This window comes from Scyliorhinus torazame, chromosome 7, assembly GCF_047496885.1.
Source record: "Scyliorhinus torazame isolate Kashiwa2021f chromosome 7, sScyTor2.1, whole genome shotgun sequence".
Classification (NCBI taxonomy): domain Eukaryota; kingdom Metazoa; phylum Chordata; class Chondrichthyes; order Carcharhiniformes; family Scyliorhinidae; genus Scyliorhinus; species Scyliorhinus torazame.
Genome location: NC_092713.1, coordinates 40,317,855 through 40,339,922, shown reverse-complemented (window position 1 = coordinate 40,339,922; position 22,068 = coordinate 40,317,855). Strand labels below are relative to the sequence as shown.

General features: G+C 44.4%; 1 protein-coding gene across 2 annotated transcripts in view; it reads right to left on the bottom strand.

Moving 5' to 3' along the window:
* plppr4a (phospholipid phosphatase related 4a) overlaps positions 1-22,068 on the bottom strand; it is a 113,820-nt gene that overhangs the window by 22,485 nt on the left and 69,267 nt on the right. For both annotated transcript variants that reach the window (XM_072510580.1, XM_072510579.1), the window contains 2 exons: positions 18,229-18,424; positions 5,155-5,212 (listed from right to left, as the gene is read on the bottom strand). In XM_072510580.1, the coding sequence (XP_072366681.1) occupies positions 5,155-5,212; positions 18,229-18,424 (254 nt within the window). The remainder of the gene's footprint in view (positions 1-5,154; positions 5,213-18,228; positions 18,425-22,068) is intronic.

Genomic DNA, 22,068 nt, shown 5'->3' with positions numbered 1-22,068 from the left:
CGGAGGCCGATAGAAAACCCCTAACAGCGTGACCTCTCCTTTCCTGTTTCTAACCTCAGCCCATACTACCTCAGTAGACAAGTCCTCATCAAACTTCCTTTCTTCCACCGTAATACTGTCCTTTACTAACAATGCCACCCCTCCCCCTCTTTTACCACCTTCTCTGAGCTTACTGAAATATCTAAACCCCAGCACCTGCAACAACCATTCCTGTCCCTGCTCTATCCATGTCTCCGAAATGGCCACAACATCGAAGTCCCAGGTACCAACCCATGCCGCAAGTTCACCCACCTTATTCCGGATGCTCCTGGCATTGAAGATGACACACTTTAAACCACCTTCCTGCCTGCCGGTACACTCCTGCAACTTTGAAACCTTACTCATGACCTCACTACTCTCCACCTCCTGTGTACTGGAGCTACAATTCAGGTTCCCAATCCCCTGCTGAACTAGTTTAAACCCTCCCGAAGAGCACTCGTAAATTTCCCCCCCAGGATATTGGTACCCCTTTGGTCCAGGTGTAGACCATCCCGTTTGTAGAGGTCCCACCTACCCCAGAATGAGCCCCAATTATCCAGAAATCTGAAACCCTCCCTCCTGTACCATCCCTGTAGCCATGTGTTCAACTCCTCTCCCTCCCTATTCCTCGTCTCGCTAGCACGTGGCACGGGTAACAACCCAGAGATAATAACTCTGTTTGTCCTCGATCTAAGTTTCCACCCTTGCTCCCTGAATTCCTGCCTTACATCCCTATCCTTATCTATGTCGTTGGTACCTATCTGGACCATGACTTGGGGCTGCTCCCCCTCCCTCTTAAGGATCCCGAAAACACGATCCGAGACATCACGGACCCTGGCACCTGGGAGGCAACACACCAACCACGAGTCTCTCTCATTCCCACACAATCTCCTATCTATCCCCCTAACTATGGAGTCTCCAATGACTAATGCTCTACTCATCTTCCCACTTCCCTTCTGAGCAACAGGGACAGACTCTGTGCCAGAGACCTGTACCCCATGGCTTACCCCTGGTAAGTCGTCCCCCCAAAGCGGTATACTTGTTCCTAAGGGGAATGACCACAGTTGATCCCTGTACTGACTGCTATTTCTCAGCCCCTCTCACTGTCACCCATCTATCTTTATTCTTCGGAGTAACTACATCCCTGAAGCTTCTATCTATAACCACCTCTGCCTCCCGAATGATCCAAAGTTCATCCAGCTCCAGCTCCAGTTCCCTAACGCGGTTTCTGAGGAGCTGGAGATGGGTGCACTTCCCACAGATGAAATCAGCAGGGACACTGACGGCATCCCTCACCTCAAACATTCTGCAGGAGGTGCCGTGATTCCCTGCTCCTGCCAACAGCGTACCCCACCGTGGGTTTCCCTGTGGGGTGGCTTTGACGAGAATTCCATTGACAGCGGCGAGCACAGAGAGTCCCGCTGCCAGCAAACAGTGCACCGCCTCCCCCTGTCGAGAAACACGCGGCTGGGAAGCTGAAGAATCCTGCCTCTTGTTAATGTGAAATACGGTTTGACCCTCTTCATCTCAATGTTCCAACACTTTTTTGACCAATATATACAGCAGTCTATTGTGTAAACGTTCATCATCCTATTTATTTAGGACTGGTTAACATCCCTGCTAAAATAATACTGGGAGGAATTTTGGATAAGCATGTTAAGTATGCTTTTGATATCAATGCATAATATCAGGGCTACTGGCCAAATTGTACTATAGTTTTTCCTTACAAAGTTAAAGGTGTAAGTTGGAATTGAATAATGTATTACATAAATGCACCTGACAAAATATATTGCGACCATAAAATTGCTGCTGTGCTTAAATTATGTAGTTTTGATGCATCTTGCTAATTATCTTTCAGTACACGGCATAGTTTAAAGGTCACTTGCACAAATTATATAATTTAAAAAAAATTTTTAGAGCACCCAATTCATTTTTTCCAATTAAGGGGCAATTTAGTGTGGCCCCTCGACCTAGCCTGCACATCTTTGTGTTGTGAGGGCGAAACCCACACAAACACGTGGAGAATGTGCAAACTCCACATGGACAGTGACCCAGAGCCGGGATCGAACCTGGGACCTCGCCGCCGTGAGACAGCAGTGCTAACCACTGTGCTGCTCCATAAATGATATAATTTTAAAGGGGGTGCGGGAACAAAGAGACCTGGGGTTGAGCGTTGTTGTGGTTTTTCTCTTTCCCACTAAATAATCGGAGTTGGCACAGAATGGTCATTTATTGACCAATGCGTTGGGAGAGCCCAGCTTCAGAGATAAACCTCCAGAGCTAACTCTGATAACATAAAACGTCAGGTAACTTTTCTAAAGAGTGTGGTTATGTAGGCAAGAATGTTGTTTCCACTGGATCATGTCTGTTTTAAATTTTACATTAAACAACTTACGCATGTGCACGCAGGCACAGTGAGTGTTATTTACCCTTACCTACCCTTTGCCTTTCTATGGATCCCTCCCTAATGTCCCTACTTGGTGTCCAACCCGATAGATGTGTCTGGTCCTTAGGTCGAGTTAGAAACACATGTTTGTTAACCTTTATCCTGACTGCTGTAGATTGTGTCTTAAGAACAATTGTTAAAGCCACTGAAATCTTAGTTAACTAGGACATGTTGTTTGACCCTTATGCTGACTGCTGCAGATGGTGCAACATCAGTTTTTAGCTGACACCTTTATGAAAATTGCTTTAGTATACTGTACTGCACAACATAGATTTAAAATTCCTTAGAATGAGTGCTAATTGCCATAATAGATAGTTGTTAATAAATCCTAATCATTTGTCTTCCCACAACAGGCGTGCACAAACTTTTGACCTCACAGCTGGGCAAGTTGAGTGGTGGGATTTTCTGGTCCTGCCGACGGCGCACTCCCGGCTGGGTTTCAGGTGGTGAGGGGTGCTTTCAACAGGAAACACAGTTGTCGACAACAGGACCAGAAGATCCTGCTGCCGGCCACTGGCGAGCCGCCCTCTGCTGCTACAGAACACACTGCGGAGGGGGAGGAACATCCCACCGGAGAAGTGTGTTAAAAAAGTATAAGGAATCTTTGGGTTTATAAATAGAAATAGGTTACGAAAGCAAGGAGATTTGCTCTAAGCCTTTAGATATCACTGGTTAGGCTCCAGCTGAAGTGCTGTGTCTAATTGTGGGCACCACACTTTGGAAAGGCTATTATGGCTTTTCAGGATGGATTGGACGGGGGTGTGGGGAGTGCAGAAGAAATTTACTCTAATGATACAAGGGTTTCCATTATGTGCACAGGTAGGTGAAGTTAGAGTTGTTCTCCTTAGAGCAGAGAAAGTTAAAAGGAGATTTGATGGACGTCTTCAAAACCATGAAGAGCCTTAATGGAGTCCATAAGGAAAAATAGTTTCCAATGGCAGAATCAGTATTCAGCGGTCACAGACTTAAAAGGTAATTCAGTCAGAAGAACTGAAGGTGAAATAAGGAGAGTTTTTTTGTTATGATGTGGACATTGTTTGAGAGGGTGATGGAACTGGATTCAATACTAATTTCCAAAAGAGAATTGGATAAATAAAAAAGGCATGCATTTATATTGCATTTTTCATGGCCACCAGATGTCACAAAGCCAATGAAGTACTTTTGAAATGCAGTCATTGTTGTAATTTGAGAAACACAGCAGCCAATTGCCACAAACGGCAATGTGATAATGACCAGATAATCTCTTTTGCGATACTTGAAGGGAAAAATGTTGTAGCTCTATCAGTAAAGCGCAGGGCGGTGGGACGAATTGGGTAGTCTTGCAAAGAGCCAGCACAGACATAATGGGCGAAATTCTCCCCCAACGGCGCGATGTCCGCCGTCTGGCGCCAAAAACGGCACCAATCAGACGGGCATCGCGCCGGCCCGAAGATGCGGAATGCTCCACATCTTTGGCGGCCTAGCCCCGACATTGAGGGGCTAGGCCGACGCCGGAGGGATTTCCGCCCCGCCAGCTGGCGGAAATGGCGTTTGTTGCCCCGCCAGCTGGCGCGGAAATGCGGCGCATGCGCGGGAGCGTTAGCGGCCACTGTCAGTTTCCCGGCGCATGCGCGGGAGCGTCAGCGGCCGCTGTCAGTTTCCCGGCGCATGCGCAGTGGGGAGAGTCTCTTCCGCCTCCGCCATGGTGGAGGCGGTGGCGGAGGCGGAAGGGAAAGAGTGCCCCCACGGCACAGGCCCACCCGTGGATCGGTGGGCCCCGATCGCGGGCCAGGCCACCGTGGGGGCACCCCCCGGGGTCAGATCGCCCCGCGCCCCCCCCCAGGACCCCGGAGCCCGCCCACGCCGCCTGGTCCCGCCGGTAAATACCAGGTTTGATTTACGCCGGCGGGACAGGCAATTTCTGGGCGGGACTTCGGCCCATCCGGGCCGGAGAATCCAGCGGGGGGTCCCGCCAACCGGCGCGGCCCGATTCCCGCCCCCGCCCAATCTCCGGTACCGGAGACTTCGGCGGGGGCGGGGGCGGGATTCACGGCGGCCAACAGCCATTCTCCGACCCGGCGGGGGGTCGGAGAATGACGCCCAATAACCTTTATCGAATAAAAGTCTCCTTCAATTGCATGCTTCTATGATAAGCTGCACAAGTAATTTCTGAGAAGGACCAAGGCACAGGAGTTTAAGTTGTAGGATGTTAAGCAGTTCTTTTGCCAGAGAGTGTTGGGTCTCTAGAATACGGTGCCAGCTGGCATTTCGGCTGCTGACTCTCTGCCTTCAAGAGAACAGCTCTTGACTGCGGCAGAAATACTTTCATTTGGACGAAAAGTGTCTTCACTGATAACACTCAGTTCATGTGAACTATTGGACTGGGTTTGATTGTGGGGGATAGGGAGGAATCTTCCTTTACTGGCCACATTCCTCTCTTTTTCTGCCTCTTCTGCAGAGAATACATGGTGATGTTTAATCATGATGGTGTGGCTCAGTGAACCAGCTGGTCTTTTCCTGCACATCAATTTCATATGTTCATATCTAAATTCTTCCTAATTTTCACACTGATCATTTCACCTACTAATGAGGGTTGCAGCTAATTTACATAGCCGAGCAAGATCTTACTCACAGTTCATTATTAATTGACAGATTTAACTCTGTACTGATTATGACACTGTGGATCACACAAGACAGCTCTGATTACTTACAGAAACATACACAGCTGCGAATGCTGCAAGCGTAGCGTGCTGGGATGGGAAGGATTTTCTGCAAAGAGGAAAAAACAACAATTTAATTATGCTGTTGATGTTTTAGTCACTTACTAGGGCATTATCGTAGTGCAGAATAATTTCAATTTAAGAGATGAGTGTAATTGAACCGGGTTATACACCACCTAAGTAGCTTCATTCTGTAGCTGTTGTTAATTTTGTTAATTTGGTCCAAGCATTTCCCTGTGCTATGTAATAAGACAGGACAATTAATCATTAAATCTGCACAGGATAACAGTCCTCAAACTAATTAAGTTTATCTTTTACAGATTTTTTTCTTCATATTTTATAATGGGTGTCATAAGGTACATTTTATCGAGAGTACAGCGTAGTATGTGCTAATTAGAGACACAAGTTTGTCTCTCAAAGACAGTCGGTGACTCTTCAATATATACGCAACAGGTCATCAATCAGAGAATTTCTGCTACCTCGAGAAATATATCATCTGAGGCACATTTTACTGATGGCAATAATCTTCCACACTTGCTACCTGACATTATTGATTTTTGAGAAAATGGGAATTGAAATGATTTAATCTGTAAGAAGTGGTGTTAATATTTTTCCATCACAGCCGACAGACTTTTAAATCATCAGTTTTAAGGTGACGCACAATTTTTCATCATCTTTATTGCATGGCATTCAACAAATCTCTTCCAGGAAATAAAATATAGTGGTTTAATTATTAAATCATTTTCAGTCACTGCCTTTCTGTTGAATTTGTCAGCCTCCTCCATCTTACAGCCATGTAATTAAGCAAACATTGCTCTTTTCGGCTGAGATGGTATCTTATTCCATGACCTAGTGGTTTTCTGCATGACCGTGTAGTTATTTACATCACATGTCACATTGCCATGTTAGCATTGATGAACCTTTCGTTTGCTGGTATTAAATATTGAATTTTGAACAACCGCCAATATTTTCCAACTGTAACATCCTAAAAAGGTCACTGCTAAAAAATATCATCACGCTATACTGAAGTGTACTGTCACACGGCAGGTCTAGATGTAAGCAAATAAATGACTCAGAAATCATCTGTGGGCTTGTTTTTAGCAGCTGCGTTTGAACGCAGCTTTAGTGCCTCTCCAATGAGCCTCTTAAGGCGATCTGTCATGAATGTATCAAGAAAGAACATTTTGCTATGATATCAAGTAGATTCTGGCATCTGAACATACTGGTCTGAACTAACATGCCAATATAGTGCTGCTGCAGGATACAGAAGTTTCCGCTTCCTGTGTCATTCAGTGAAAAAGTGAGCAGATTGACATGACTTCAGACCAGGTTGTCTATAAGCCACTGCTTATAGACCTCTATCGACCTAGAAAGTCCAAGATCTCAGGTGCTGAAGCACTGAAAAATTCACTCTTGTGTTAAAAACTTGCAAGTTCCTCAAAGTTCATGTTAAAATTCATATATTCTGTATTATCCAAGGTAAGGGTGGCCAGCTGAGAAATGGTTCATTTCCTCATCACTGGTACCAAGGGTATTCTTTCACACTGCACAATAATGATCATTATTCCTTCTTCAATTGTGTTGTTGTTTCTGCGTATGTATCATTAATAATGTAAATTAAAATGACATGGGATGTAACGAATAACAGTTCCAGAAAATTAAAGAGCACATGTAATCACATGGCACCGCTGACGGGATCACGGCCGGCGCGGGTGCGCGCTTGTGCGCTACGGCCTGCACGGGTCCACGCATGCGCGTGGGTTTCCATCTCCGTGCCGGCCCCCGGGCAATATGGCAGAGCCCTACAAGTTCCCAGTGCGGAGGAACATAGCCCCCTCCCGGAATTAGCCCACCCGCCGATCGGTAGGCTCTGATCGTGGGGCTGGCCACCGTGGAGGCTCCCCGCCGGAGTCAGATCCCCCTGCCCCCACCAGGACGCCCCCCGCAGCCAGAACTCAGAGGTCCCGCCAGGTAGGAACATACGTAACCCACGCCGGCGGGACTCAGCCGAACTCGGCGGGCACTCGGCTCGTCGAGGCATGGAGAATCGGCAGGGGGGCCCCCCGACCAGCACGGCAGAGACTCCATGGGCGCGATTGCCGCCGATTCTCCAGTCGCCGGAGAAACAAACGGCGGAGCAGCTTGCCGCGATTCTCACGTTTCCCCCAGTCGATTCTCCGACCCGGCGTGGGATCAGAGAATCTCGGCCAAAGAATTTGCACCCAACTTCAGGCAGAGGTTCTGACTGAGTGGATGATCTATCTCGGCTTGCTTCTGAGGTCCCCAGCATCACAAATGACAGTCTGTAGCCAATTTGATTCACTCCACGTGATATCAAGAAACAGTTAAAGGCACTGGATACTGCCAAGGCTATGGGTCCTGACAACATTCCAACAGTAGTACAGAAGAATTGTGCTCAAGAATTAGCTGCATCCGTGGCCAAGCTGGCAACTACCCAGCAATGTGGAAATTTTCCCAGGTACGCCCTGTCCACAAAAAGCAGGACAAATCCAATTTGGCCAATTACCGTCCCATCAGTCTACTCGCGATCAACAGCAAAATAATGGAAGGGGTCATCAACAGTGCTATTAAGCAACACTTCTCAGCAATAATCTGTTCATTGACATGCAGTTTGGAATCTACCAGGGCCACTGAATTCCTGACTTTAATACAGCCTTGATCTCAAGAGGTGAGCTGAGAGTGACATCATGGTAGCACTGGACCAAGTGTGGCATCAAGGAACCCCAGCAAAACTGAAATCAATTTGCAGTAGAGATCAACCTCTCCACGGCTTGCAGTCATGCATAGCACAAAGAAAAATGGTTGTGCTTGTTAGAGATCAACCTCCTCGGTCCTTGGACATCGCTGCGGAGTTTGTCAGCTGGTGTCCGAAGCCCAATCATAGAACATAGATCAGTACAGTACAGGCCCTTCAGCCTACGATGTTGCGCCGACCATTTATCCTAATCTAAGATCAACCTAACCTACACCCCGTCAATTTACTGCTGTCCATGTGCCTGTCTAAGAGTTGCTTAAATGTCCCTAATGACTCTGACTCCACCATCTCTGCTGGCAGTGCATTGCACACACCCACCACTCTCTGTGTAAAGAACCTACCTCTGCCATCTCCCCGATACCTTCCTCCAATCACCTTAAAATTATTTTCCTTTCATCTTCAGCTGCTTCATCAATTACCTTCCCTCCATCATTAGATCAGCACCATTCGTGACTCCTAGATATTGAAGCAATCCATGTCCATATACGACAAGACCTGGGCAACATTCAAGCTTTGGCTGATTATGGCATGTAACATTCATGTCACACAAGTGCTGGGTGATGACCATCTCCAACAAGAGATAACCTATCCATCTTCCAATGCCATTCAATGTCATTACTAACTCTGAATTCCCTCTATCAACATCGTGGGGCATTTCCATTGACCAGAAACTGAACTGGTCCAGCTATAGAAATACAGTGGCTTCAAGAGAAATGATGTGGAGATGCCGGCATTGGACTGGGGTGAGCACAGTAAGAAGTCTTACAACACCAGGTTAAAGTCCAACAGGTTTGTTTCAAATCACTAGCTTTTGGAGGACTGCTCCTTCCTCAGGTGAATCCTGAGGAAGAGAAAGTTAGAGGCTGGGAATTCTACAGCAAGTAACTCACCTCCCGACTTCTCAAAGTACAAAACAGGAATGTGATGAAATCCTCTCCAGTTGTCTGGCTGAGTGCAGCTACAACAACATTGAGGAAGCTTGACACCATCCAGGACAAAGTGGCCTGCTTAACTGGTACCATCCACCACCTTAAGCATTCACTCCCTCCATCACTGACACACAGTGGCAGCAGTGTGTATCAGTTACATAAGAACATAAGAACCAGGAGCAGGAGTACACCATCTGGCCCTTCGAGCCTGCTCCGCCATTCAACGAGATCGCGGCTGATGTTTTGTGGACTCAGCTCCACATCTTTTGCGGACTCAGCTTACAAGATACACTGCAGCGACACACCAAGGCTCCATCGATAGCACACTCCAAACCTGCGATCTCTATCACCTAAAGGACAAGGGCAGTAAGCAATGGGAATACCACCACCTGCAAGTTTCCCTCCAAGCCACAAACCATTCGGACCTGAAATATATCACTGTTCCTTCACCGCCATTGGGTCAGAATGCTGGAATTCCCTCCCTCATGACACTGTGGGTTTTCCTACACCTCATGGACTGCAGCAGCTCACTACCACCTTCACAAGGGCCATTAATGATGAACAATAAATGCTGGCCCCGCCTGCAACACAGTTGTGCTGGGACCACAACGTGTTACAATATACATTAATGATCTGGAAGACGGTACTGAAGGCACTGTTGCTAAGTTTGCAGATGATACAAAGGTCTGCAGAGGGACAGGTAGTATTGAGGAAGTAAGGGGGCTGCAGAAGGATTTGGACAAGCTAGGAGAGTGGGCAATGAAGTGGCAAATGAAATACAATGTGGAAAAGTGTGAGGTTATGCACTTTGGAAGGAGGAATTTAGGCATAGACTATTTTCTAAATGGGGAAATGTTTCGGATAGCAGAAGCACAAAGGGACTTGGGAGTCCTTGTTCACCATTCTCTTAAGATTAATGTGCTGGTTCAGTCGGCAGTTAAGAAGGCAAATGCAATGTTAGCATTCATGTCAAGAGAGCTAGAATACAAGACCAGAGATGTACTCCTGAGGCTGTTTAAGGCTCTGGTCAGACCCCATTTGGAGTATTGTGAGTAGTTTTGGGCCCCATATCTAAGGAAGGATGTGCTGGCTTTGGAAAGGGTCCAGAGGAGGTTCACAAGAATGATCCCTGAAATGAAGAACTTGTTATCTGAGGAACGCTTGGGGACTCTGGGTCTGTACTTGTTGGAGTTTAGAAGGATGAGAGGGGATCTTATTGAAACTTACAAGATACTGCGAGGGCTGGATAGAGTGGACGTGGAGAGGATGTTTCCACTTGTAGGAAAAACTAGAACCAGAGGACACCATCTCAGACTAAAGGGACGATCCTTTAAAACAGAGATGAGGAGGAATTTCTTCAGCCAAAGGGTGGTGAATCTGTGGAACTCTTTGCCGCAGAAGGCTGTGGAGGCCAATTCACTGAGTGTCTTTAAGACAGAGATAGATAGGTTCTTGATTAATAAGGGGATCAAGGGTTATGGGGAGAAGGCAGGAGAATGGGGATGAGAAAATATCAGCCATGATTGAATGGCAGAGCAGACTCGATGGGCCAAGTGGCCTAATTCTGCTCCTATGCCTTATGGTCTTTTGGACACCTACAACCCATGAAAGAATTTAAAAAACCTCAATCTGCTGTATTCCCTCAGTATCAGATTGAAGTGGCAGCATAAATTATATACTCAAGTTTCTGGAATGGAGCTTAATCATACAACCTATTGACTCAGAGCGTACAACAACTCAGCCAAGATTTAACTGCTACCTTTCCCCAGTTAATTATACTTTCAATATCTTGTTTTTCTTCCCAGACTCCTGACATAGATTCAACCTTGGGCAACACGGTAGCCTTGTAGATAGCACAATTGCTTCACAGCTCCAGGGTCCCAGGTTCGATTCCCGGCTTGGGTCACTGTCTGTGCGGAGTTTGCACATCCTCCCCGTGTGCGCGTGGGTTTCCTCCGGGTGCTCCGGTTTCCTCCCACAGTCCAAAGATGTGCAGGTTAGGTGGATTGGCCATGATAAATTGCCGTTAGTGTTCAAAATTGCCCTTTTGGGTGGGGTTACTGGGTTATGGGGATCGGGTGGAGGTGTCGACCTTGGGTAGGGTGCTCTTTCCAAGAGCTGGTGCAGTCTCGATGGGCCGAATGGCCTCCTTCTGCACTGTAAATTCTATGTTAAAACCTAGCCCATTAAATGCCTTTGTGAATTTATTAAGAGGCCTGCCCAGATTAAAACGGGATTTTCAAATGTTTTTCAAGACAAACAGGACAGTCTCGCCTGTCCAGTTAATTTTTAGCAGTGTTTGTTCATGAAATTTAAGGATTAAACTCACACTGGGTTGAACATTGTAACGTGAGTTGGTGCCGATGGCCACTTTGCACTGCCTTTATCCTCCTGATTCTATCGTGAGCTGTCTGCTCCTCCTCAGAAAGGCTGCAGTGACCCCCCAGCATGACGGCCTTTGCCACTGGCACCAGGAGAGTTGTTCCCACCTCCTGGAGGCAATAGGTGCTTCTAATTGGGTGCCCAATCAAGCCCTATTTACATTTTCAAACAGTGTTGCAAAGATGACACAGTTCAGATGTGGTTTCGGGACCTGAAAATCATCAGGGTGTCAGGTGTCTGACCCTATTTTACAAATCCTGTCCTCTCCGGTAGGAGTTCAGAAATTGGAGCATGAAAATAGCTGAATTGACCTTATTAGCCTTGAATTTCCTGGAATGACATATTAGATCCTGATTATCATAAGTAAGAACGCCATGCTACTGACTGCTCCAGTGTCAAATACATACTACATTCTCCTGTAAAACTGATCAGAATATATTGCTGTGAGCATTGAGGTGAGTCAGGAAATGTGTAGTTCTAATGTCCAATATAAATTCAACTGGACACAGAAGGCCAAGACAGATTATTTAATATTTCCAAAAATAAATCATGGTTCGTTATCATTAACTGTTTTTGAACTGATTATTTCTTTCACAATTATTGTCTATTGAGTTCACGGGTGGCATGGTAGCACAGTGGTTAGCACTGTTACTTCACAGCTCCAGGGTCCCAGGTTCGATTCCCGGCTTGGGTCACTGGCTGTGCAGAGTCTGCACGTTCTCCCCGTGTCTGCGTGGGTTTCCTCCGGGTGCTCCGGTTTCCTCCCACAGTCCAAAGATGTGCAGGTTAGGTGGATTGGCCATTTCAAATTGCCCTTAATGTCCAAAAAGGTTAGGTGGGGCTACTGGGTTACGGGGATAGGGTGGAGGTGTAGAGTGCTCTTTCCAAGGCCTGGTGCAGACTCAATGGGTCGAATGGCCTCCTTCTGCACTGTAAATTCAATGATTCTATGATTCATACGTGTTATTCTATGTGTAATTTACCTTGCTGAGCATTTGAATAATATTTTGGTACATACAGTTTGTAATAAACAGTTTGTAATAGTCGAGTGGTGATTAATGTAGCATTAATCCAGCATTGTTATGATCGCCATTGCTTTTGATGGTGGACAGAGCTACTGTAACTGCTTTCATGAGGGTCACCACAAATCTATATAAAACAACACTAATGATGACAGTATTCAAGTGTACTTTATATATGAACTGTATTAAAGCACCAATGTACCTAATAATTTTATGAATGGAAAATGATCGTTGCAGGGTACAGTTACCGTTTTAACCCCAGTACAGAATGTGGGTCATAAAATAGCCACTAGTTACATGTGCCAGTCATGGGAGTTTCACAAAATTCATCTTCATGACCAAAATGTTTCATTTAATGTTTCTCTATTAGTGAATGCTTTTTGCTCGTGAAGGTGGGTAACGCTCTGCTTGCCTGCCTCCCATTACCCACTTGCCATCATTTCCAGTTCATCCAGCTGCTTTTCATATTCGCTCCCACACCAAGTTCTGCGCACCATTCATCATCGTTCTTGCTAACCTACATTGGCTGCTGATCACCCACTTCCCAAATTTGTTGTCCTCATGACCCCAGCCTCTTGTGCGTCTCCCTCCGCCAATCTCCACAAACGGTAGCTGTGTTTTAACTGTCCATTTTTTTTCTGCCCCCTTCATTTCTTTTGAGTTGTTTCTTAAAATCCACCTCTTTTCCCCATCCTTTCCTTCACTCTGTCTAATCTCCCTTCTTTGGCTCAACGCCCCGTCCTTCTCAAGCCTCCATGATTTGCCCGGGGGTGAGTTTCCTTATTAAAGGCGCGATATAACTATAAATTGTTAATGAATGTGAATGATGGTGAATAGAGATCTGCCTTTTTTGGATCCATCACTCCTCAGAAAAGGATAATGTTGGTTAAATAGAGTCAAAATCTCCCTTCAGGCAGCAGCACAATATGTCTCAGTGCTAATTACAGAAGGATATCTTTAATGTACCAACATGACATTTCCTAGATTAGTGTTCCTTCCCCTCTCCTGCGCTTCACAGTAGGAGTGTGCAAATTATTAGAAATAAGTCCATCAGGAACTCAGTTAAAAAGGCTTAACTCCATCTGACAGCTATCAAAGAGACTAGGCGTTTGTCTAAGCAGGCTAAATGAGATCAGAACATGGCTCCTCTTAGTTTACTTCAATATTAAAAGCATCGATTTCTTGTCACGTGTACTGAGGTACAGTGAAAAATATTGTTCTGCGTACAGTCCAGACAGATCGTTCCACACATGAAAAACATAGGACACACAATAAGTGCACAATGTAAATACATAGGCATAGACATCGGGTGAAGCATACGGAGTGTAGTGCAACAACAGTGAGAAGATGCATAGAGAGATCAGTTCAGTCCTTAAGAGGGCCATTTAGGAGTCTGGTAACAGCGGGGAAGAAACTGTTTTTGAATCTGTTGGTGCGTGTTCTCAGACTTTTGTATCTTCTGCCTATGGAAGAGGTTGGAAGAGACAATAACCTGGGTGGGAGGGGCCTTTGACTATGCTACCAGCTTTCCCAAGGCAGCAGGAGGTATAGACAGAGTCAATGGATGGGAGGCGGATTTGTGTGATGGACTGGGCTGTGTTCATGACTCTCTAGTTTCTGATGGTCCTGGGCCGAGTAGTTACCATACCAAACTGTAATGCAGCCAGATAATGCCTATAGTCCCCCATTGCTTTCTTTGGTGCGTCTGTAAAAATTGGTAAGAGACAGGCCGAATTTCTTTAGTTTCCTGAGGAAGTATAGGCGCCGTTGTGCTTTCTTGATCGTAGCATCAACGTGGGTAGACCAGACAGATTGTTGGTGATGTTTACACCTAGTAATTTGAAACTGTCAACAGTCTCCACCTCAACACCATTAATATCGATAGGGGTGTGTACGACACTTCGCTTCCTGAAGTTGATGACCAGCTCCTTAGTTTTGCTGACATTGAGGGAGAGATTGTTGTCATTGCACCGTGCCACTAGGTTCTCTATCTCCCTCCTGTACTCATAGAGAGCCTTAGATAGCACTTATCGGTAATTCAATCATTAATGCTTGATCCTATCACTAAACATGTATCCATTTTTAAAATGAATCTCATCCATTGAAAATGGCCTATGATGTGGACAAGGTAAAGGCAGCAATTTACATACATATCCCCATTCACTTCTTGTCACATACCTGGCAGAATAATGTCAGATGGGGCAGACTAACTGGGCCTGTCATTGTAACTGAGTTAAAGAGAAAGGTGGAGCATTGTTGAATGCTGTACTGTCAGAATTTTATAAAATAATGTTAATTAAAATCTATTTTTCTTTAATATCTCGCAAGAAATTTACTAAGAAATTACTGTAACTAACTCACTAAAACAAACTATGGGACGGGGGGGGGGGGGGGAGGGGGGGGGCAGTCAGGAGTAATTGGATTGTGTTTTGCCCATTTTACAGACAAAGATTGCCTGATTAAAGTGTGTCAGAAATGTATGCAGCACCATAATGGATTGGACGTTCTTTAGCCTTCATTGGTGGCCCACTGCAAGAAACCCAGGCATTATTGAAATATGTTAATAGATATTGTTAATGTATATTGTTTCTAGCAAGCATAAATGAGCCATGTTATGAGCTCAACTCATTGCATACATTCACACACAGGGACATATTCTCTGCAAGCAAAATGAATATGGTGGCACAGTGGTTAGTGCTGCTGCCTCACAGCACCAGGGACCCAGGTTCAATTCCGACCTTGGGTGTCTGCCTGTGTGGAGTTTGCACTTTCTCCCAGTGTCGGCATGCATTTCCTCCAGGTGCTCCGGTTTCCTCCCACAGTCCAAAGATGTGCAGGTAAAGTGGATTGGCCATGCTAAAATTGCCCCTTACTGTCCAAAGATATGCAGGTTAGGTTACAGGGATGGGGTGGGCCTTGCTAGAGTGCTGTTTCGGAGGGTTGGTGCAGACTTGATGGGCTGAATGGTCTCCTTCTGCACTGCAGGGATTCTATGTTCAAGCCTAGCACATATTTTGAACTACCTGGGAGCTTGAGGAGCCTATAGTCCCCCATTGCTTTTGTTATGGCAATCCCTCAGCTGATCGGAGTCAACTTGCCAACTAATTACCTTTCTTTTCTCTGTCGTATAACTTGTGATCATTTGAAATTTTGCCTTCTTGTGTTTGTCCTGGTAAGTGCAGGATGTAGAGCTTTGGCAACATCTCTCTTTTCAGCTGTCAATCAGTTTTCAATGCTATGGTGATCAGGCCAGGTGACAGACACACTGTTTGTGAGCCACCAACAATTCATCATCTTACCCATTCAGTCTGCTGAGCAGGTGCACAGGTCACTAGGATTTACTCATATCCACAGGTGCCGCCCATCATAGACTATGGGCTGAATAAAACACACCTGGAAGTCAGCAGAGTTCTGACATCCGGGCCCGTCATAGTCACATGCTTGATAATACGCTAATTGCTGCCTGTTAGTGGCAAGGGCCAGTTACGGGCCGTCATCCCCCTCAATGTGTGCTGGAGGGTGGGATGCCCAGTCTTGCAAACTGCAGGTCATGATCTGGAACAAGGTCATGGACAGTTCTTTAAATGGCCCCCTGGTGTGGGTCAGTGTCAGGTAACCCATCATATGCTTATTGAAAAGGAGGAAATGCGGATTGTTAAGATTTCTAAGTTTTGCAGTATATTAAGTCTTTTAATCTGGGCTTCCGTCTGTCAACCATCTCACTCTTCAGAGTGGCATTACCATCGCTGGATCCGCCACAATCAACAGCCTGGGGGTTACCATTGATCAGAAACTGACTGGACTATGGTATTATCATAACTGTACGAACTAGAAGGGTTAATGAAATGTCTAAAGTAGCCACTAGAATGAGCTACAGCTACAAGTATATAAGGTATTGATGCTGACCTTTGTGGGGAGTGTAGTGCAGGAGTTAGCTAGAGACAGACAGAAGTAAAGATAGTGTGAGTAAGAGCAGATCATAGTTTAGAAAATTAAAAATGTTTGTAGGTTTCTAAAGGATAGCTAATGTCACGCAAATCAATTAGAATTCTCCAAAAGTGTCATGAGTGATTAATAAAGAACTTTCTTTTTCTGTAGTGTCTTTAATATCTTCAAAACTTCTAAACTCGTTGGAGTTTAGAAGGATGAGGGGGGATCTGATTGAAACTTACAGGATACTGCGAGGCCTGCATAGAATGGACGTGAAGAGGATGTTTCCACTTGTAGGAGAAACTAGAACCAGAGGACACCAAGTCAGACTAAAGGGACAATCCTTTAAAACAGAGACGAGGAGGAATTTCTTCAGCCAGAGGGTGGTGAATCTGTGGAATTCTTTGCCACAGAAGTCTGTGGAGGCCAAATCACTGAGTGTCTTTAAGACAGAGATAGATAGGTTCTTGATTAATAAGGGGATCAGGGGTTATGGGGAGAAGGCAGGAGAATGGTTATGAGAAAATATCAGCCATATTGAATGGCGGAGCAGATTCGATGGGCTGAGTGGCCTAATTCTGCTCCTATGTCTTATGGTCTAAGACAAATCGGAAGATAGAGAGTCTCAAAAAGCCTGACCACTTCAGCACAAATGGTAAGCTACGTTAAAATTAGACATTCCTTAAACGGCAGTTTGAAGTTTTCCTTTCTGCCTCCGCACTGGATAGTGCCTCTGATCAAAGAAAAATAGGCCGGCGAAGGATTCTTCTTCAGTGGAAGGATGCGAGGCCCCCAAGCGTGGAATCCTGGATCAAAGATACGGCGGGGTTTATTAAATTGGAGAGGGTGAAATTTGCCTTAAGGGGATCGATGCAAGGGTTTTTCAGGCGGTGGCAACCTTCTTGGACTTCCTGGCAGAACGGTAGACAATGGTCAGTAGCAGCATTGGGTGGGGGGGGGGGTTCTATTTTATTTTTGTTTGAGGGGTGTATATATTTGCTACGTTTGCTATGTGTTAATTCAGGGTGTTAATTTATTATTTATGTATAGGGGAGGGGGTACGGGGTTGTTTTATTTTGTTTTGTATTTAATTCTATTGGTTTCCTTTTTCATTTTGTTGTTGATACTTTGTGAAAACTTCAATAAAAATTTTTTTTTTTTAAAAAGGTTGACTACATTCTAACAACTACAGAGTTGCACAGTTAAGATTTATAAATGAAAGAATGTTGCTGCAATAAAGTCATAAATTACTTCAAGTATTTGCGTGCAATTGTGAAAATTACCCAACTCCAGGCTTTCGATTTAATCACGGCAGACAAGCCATGTTTATTTTCAAATTTATTTTCAAATTTGATAATGACTATTTGAATGGCAAGCAAAATATTTGTAGTAAGTCTCTTGGTAACGGCAGGGACAACAAAACTATCAGTCTTCATTTGATTCTGATTAATGTTGCCAGTGTTGAAACAAAGTTTGCTCGGAACTTTTAGGAAAACTGGTATGGTTTTATGGCCTGTGTGAAGGCAAAATTCAAGTCCTATTCAAATCATTTCCAACTTCAGCTGCAGTGAGAAGTGCCCTCACACTATCAAATTGTTTATGTTATGTGGATAACTTTGAATACATCTTACTAAATCCTTATTTTAATGCAGTTCTGAATGGAGTGTGGTTCCTAAGCAGTTTCTGGTGGGCATGCGTGCCCGCAGTACAGAATAAATCCCAATTTGAATATGAGCAATCAATTGTCAGAAGTGATGGAAGGTGAGCCTCTTGTATTAAATGAAAATGTTGTTCTGAGATGAGAATTGAGGTCAGGTTTTAAGATAATAAAGAGCCCGGCAATTAATTCAACCAAGAGTGCTTTAAGCTTTTACTAAGTACAGGTTGAATGCTGCCTTGGGCTTCTTCTGCACCATTATCTAAAATGCTGTGATGAAGTTTTGCATTCATTAAATACATTCCCAATCAGAGCACAGAATAAACAAGCCTCTCTTTGTTATACAGAAAGTGAAAAGTAAAGTCTAACCTGCCAGCGTTAATGAGAGCAGGATTAGATCCTGTGCAGATATCCTCCACAACATAGGGATTTTCTTCGCAGGAAGTATTTAACACTGTATAATTGGGTTTACACACTGTGAGAAAATATGGAGCATGGTACCCAGTTGACAGCTGAATAATGTCAGTGATGAGAGCGGTAGCGCAAAGGCCAAACACATGAACTCCTAAAACACTCAAGAGAAATCAAAAATAATTAGCATGACAATTTTTATCTCCAACTGCTCATAGCTGCTCGTTCAGAATCATATGGTACAAAAATGTTAATCCCAAATACTGACAAATTAATGCCAAAAATATCAAAGCTGCTCGAAACTACACGTACCACCATTAAGGAACATAATTAGCCCAATCAGTATACCAGAGAATTTTGAGAGTTTTCGACCTGTTGATGAACCATGTTAAGTATAATGTACAGTTTACAGCTATTTATTTTCACAGAATTATAACACTTCCAGCAAATAGGTTAATAAAATGTTGTCTCTATGATTCTTATTACAAGCAACAATTGAAATATAAACTCAACTGAAGAACAGAAATTCCACACCAGAGGATAAAATGATTTTGCTTTTATATATTTACATCTTAATCGATATGTTGGATGGCACAGAGATTATTTTCAGTTTTAATGGTGGTTCAAATAAAGTTGAAGGGGTAGAAATTCATCTTGGGCAGTGGTGCCTGATCCAAGCAGTACCTGACGCTTAATTCCATGGGGTTTAGTGGAGCTCAGTATCAGCTGTGTGTAATGGTCATCCGATCCAATACTGTTTATGTTACACTACCGCCTGAGGCAAATTTCTATCCCGAAGCGACAGAAGCATGAACCTGTAAGCTAAGCAGTTCTATACAATGAAATTTTTGATAGTATAGGACTTGACTATTGCTGGAAAAAAGAGACATGCTACCAAAGCTTTTGTCTTTCACTTATCAGGATCAGCTCGCAAGAAATTACCAAACTACTGGAGGAACACCTATTTATACTGCATGAGAAGAGAGTGCTGATTGGTTGGCAAGTGGACTCTGATTGGTGGAAGGGTTGCCATGGGGAATGCAACTTAAAGCAGTTAGCTGCCCGGCTTGGTTCAAGTTCTGTCCCATGCTATATTCTCCATGGCAACACCTCCACCTATCAGAGTCCACTTGCCAACCAATCAGCACTCTTCTTGTGTAGGCCAAATTGTTTCCGTTACTGTTGATAAGACCATAAGATATAGGAGCAGAATTAGGCCACTTGGCCCATCGAGTCTGCTCTGCCATTCAATCATGGCTGATATTTTCTCATCCCCATTCTCCTGCCTTCTCCCCATAACCCCTGGTCCCCTTATTAATCAAGAACCTATCGACCTCTGTCTTAAAGACACTCAGTGAATTGGCCTCCACAGCCTTCTGCGGCAAAGTGTTCCACAGATTCACCACCTTCTGGCTGAAGAAATTCCTCCTCATCTCTGTTTTAAAGGATCGTCCTTTTAATCTGAGATGGTGTCCTCTGGTTCCTACAAGTGGAAACGTCCACTCTATCCAGGCCTCACAGTATCTTGTACATTTCAATAAGATCCCCTCTCATCCTTCTAAACTCCAATGAGTACAGACCCAGAGTTCTCGAACGTTCTTCATACGACAAGTTCTTCATTCCAGGGATCATTCTTGTGAACCTCCTCTGGACCCGTTCCAAGGCCAGCACTTCCTTCCTAGATATTGGGCCCAAAACTGCTCACAATACTCCAAATGGGGTCTGACCAGAGCCTTGCACAGCTCAGGAGTGATAATTTCTTGCAAGTTACCCTGGTGAGTGCAATATGCGAAGCTTTGACACCATATTATTTTTCAGCAAGACTCTATGAAATGTATTCTTATTGATTATCGATACATAAAATTTAATTTCCACACCATGAATATATTATAATAAATTTGTTTCTTAAAAACCATTTGCAAGAAGCAAAATAGCATTGGATTGTTCTAATAAGCCTGATTGAATAAAGTTAGTCTTGCCAGCTTTAGTGCATTCATTAATCTTTAGCGTTGTGATGATTGTACACATTTACCTTTTGATATCCGTACAATGTTCAATTTGAAATGGGTCAATGAGGCTCAGATTGTGTTTATAATCATGCATACTGAACCGGAAGTAACCTCAAAAAAATGTCTTGTGATATTTAAGTAAGCTCTTGTGATATTTAAGTAAGCAACCTGTGAACACTGCTGTCTATAAATCATCGCAACAAATCATGTACCAGGACACATTATTTTGCTTTCGTAATAAGAATGCAAATTTAAACAAGAGACCTGAAAAAAGCATTTTATTTAACTGAAGTACTGCTGTTACGTTCAGTAGAATTTCTCAGAGTAAACTAAACCTATACTTTCAATAAGAGTTATCGCAACATTCATCGTGCTCTACAATCGAGAACTGATTTAAAAAAGGAAATGTTCTCAAATCACGACTGCTAATTAACCGAGTTTTTTTATGTAACCCCATAGCTGTCAAATCTTGCTACACTTGGTGCTAAACAGGACAACCTGACGGAATAGAGAGTTCCTGGAATCTGAAACGAAAGAGAAAATGCTGGAAAATCTCAGCAGGTCTGGCAGCATCTGTAGGGAGAGAAAAGAGCTAACGTTTCGAGTCCGATGACTCTTTGTCAAAGCTGAGTTCCTGGAATGGTCACCAGGCACTGTGAAGAGGAGCAGATGGGTGTGACACAGGAATCCGTATATTTAATGTAATAAGTAGCTCTTGGAAAATGGATTCATTTTGTCGGTGTTGCAATCATCGTTTATAGCGTAGTTATTTCCACTTGCTGGCTGGGAGAGGATTTCCTGCTGTTATCATTGAAAACACCTGGGTCTTCTGAGGATACGCATCAGGTTTAAATGTAAAATTAATGTCCCAATGGGCTTATAATTTGTGACAGTTTTCACACAGTCAATGGCCAAGAAGGGATCTTGTGCAACTCTTCCAAGGCAGGTTGCTTTGAGGGACACGGCCTGAGGGCTAACTATTTAGCAGCACAGCAGCACACTGGGTAGCACTGTTGCTTCACAGTGCCAGGTCCCAGTTTGATTCCCGGCTTGGGTCACTGTCTGTGTGGAGTCTGCACGCTCTCCCCTTGTCTGCGTGGGTTTCCTCAGGGTGCTCCGGTTTCCTCCTACAAGTCCCGAAAGACGTACTGTTAGGTAATTTGGACATTCTGAATTCTCCCTCTGTGTGTAGGAGCCGGAATGTGGCAACTAGAAACTTTTCACAGTAACTTCATTGCAGTGTTAATGTAAGCTTACTAGTGACAATAAAGATTATTGTTATTATTATTTAATAATGGATGGATCAAGAAAAGATGCTGATAGATTCCTCCCCTCCAATGCCATTTTTGGACATTATTTCCAGTGTGGGCCTTGCGCAACCCAGCCAGTATCACCTGGGAGCTGGGCCAAAGAAAATCTGCCAGGTAAGTTCTTCTTTACTTTACTGGAGCAGGGGTGCACCTACCAGTCCCACAAATCCAACTGCTGCTCTGGCTTGTTTGCCCTCCAGCCCTCAGTCAATTAGACCGCCTACCCCAGGACCCACCTTCCTCCAGCTTGTGGATTACACCCAAGGCACTTGGATTCTGGCCACAAGCCCCTGTTGATCTGCTTTAAATGATGCCCAGCCAGCAACTGGAAACCACTCCAGGGGGGGGAAATCCACCCCATTATTGCCATAGCCTTTGAAAAGTCAATGTGAATCGAATCATATTTAAATATCTTTTCGTTTAAGCCTCTATCCATTGCAGCCATTTCCCAATTACACCAAATTGTACACCAAAGTGTT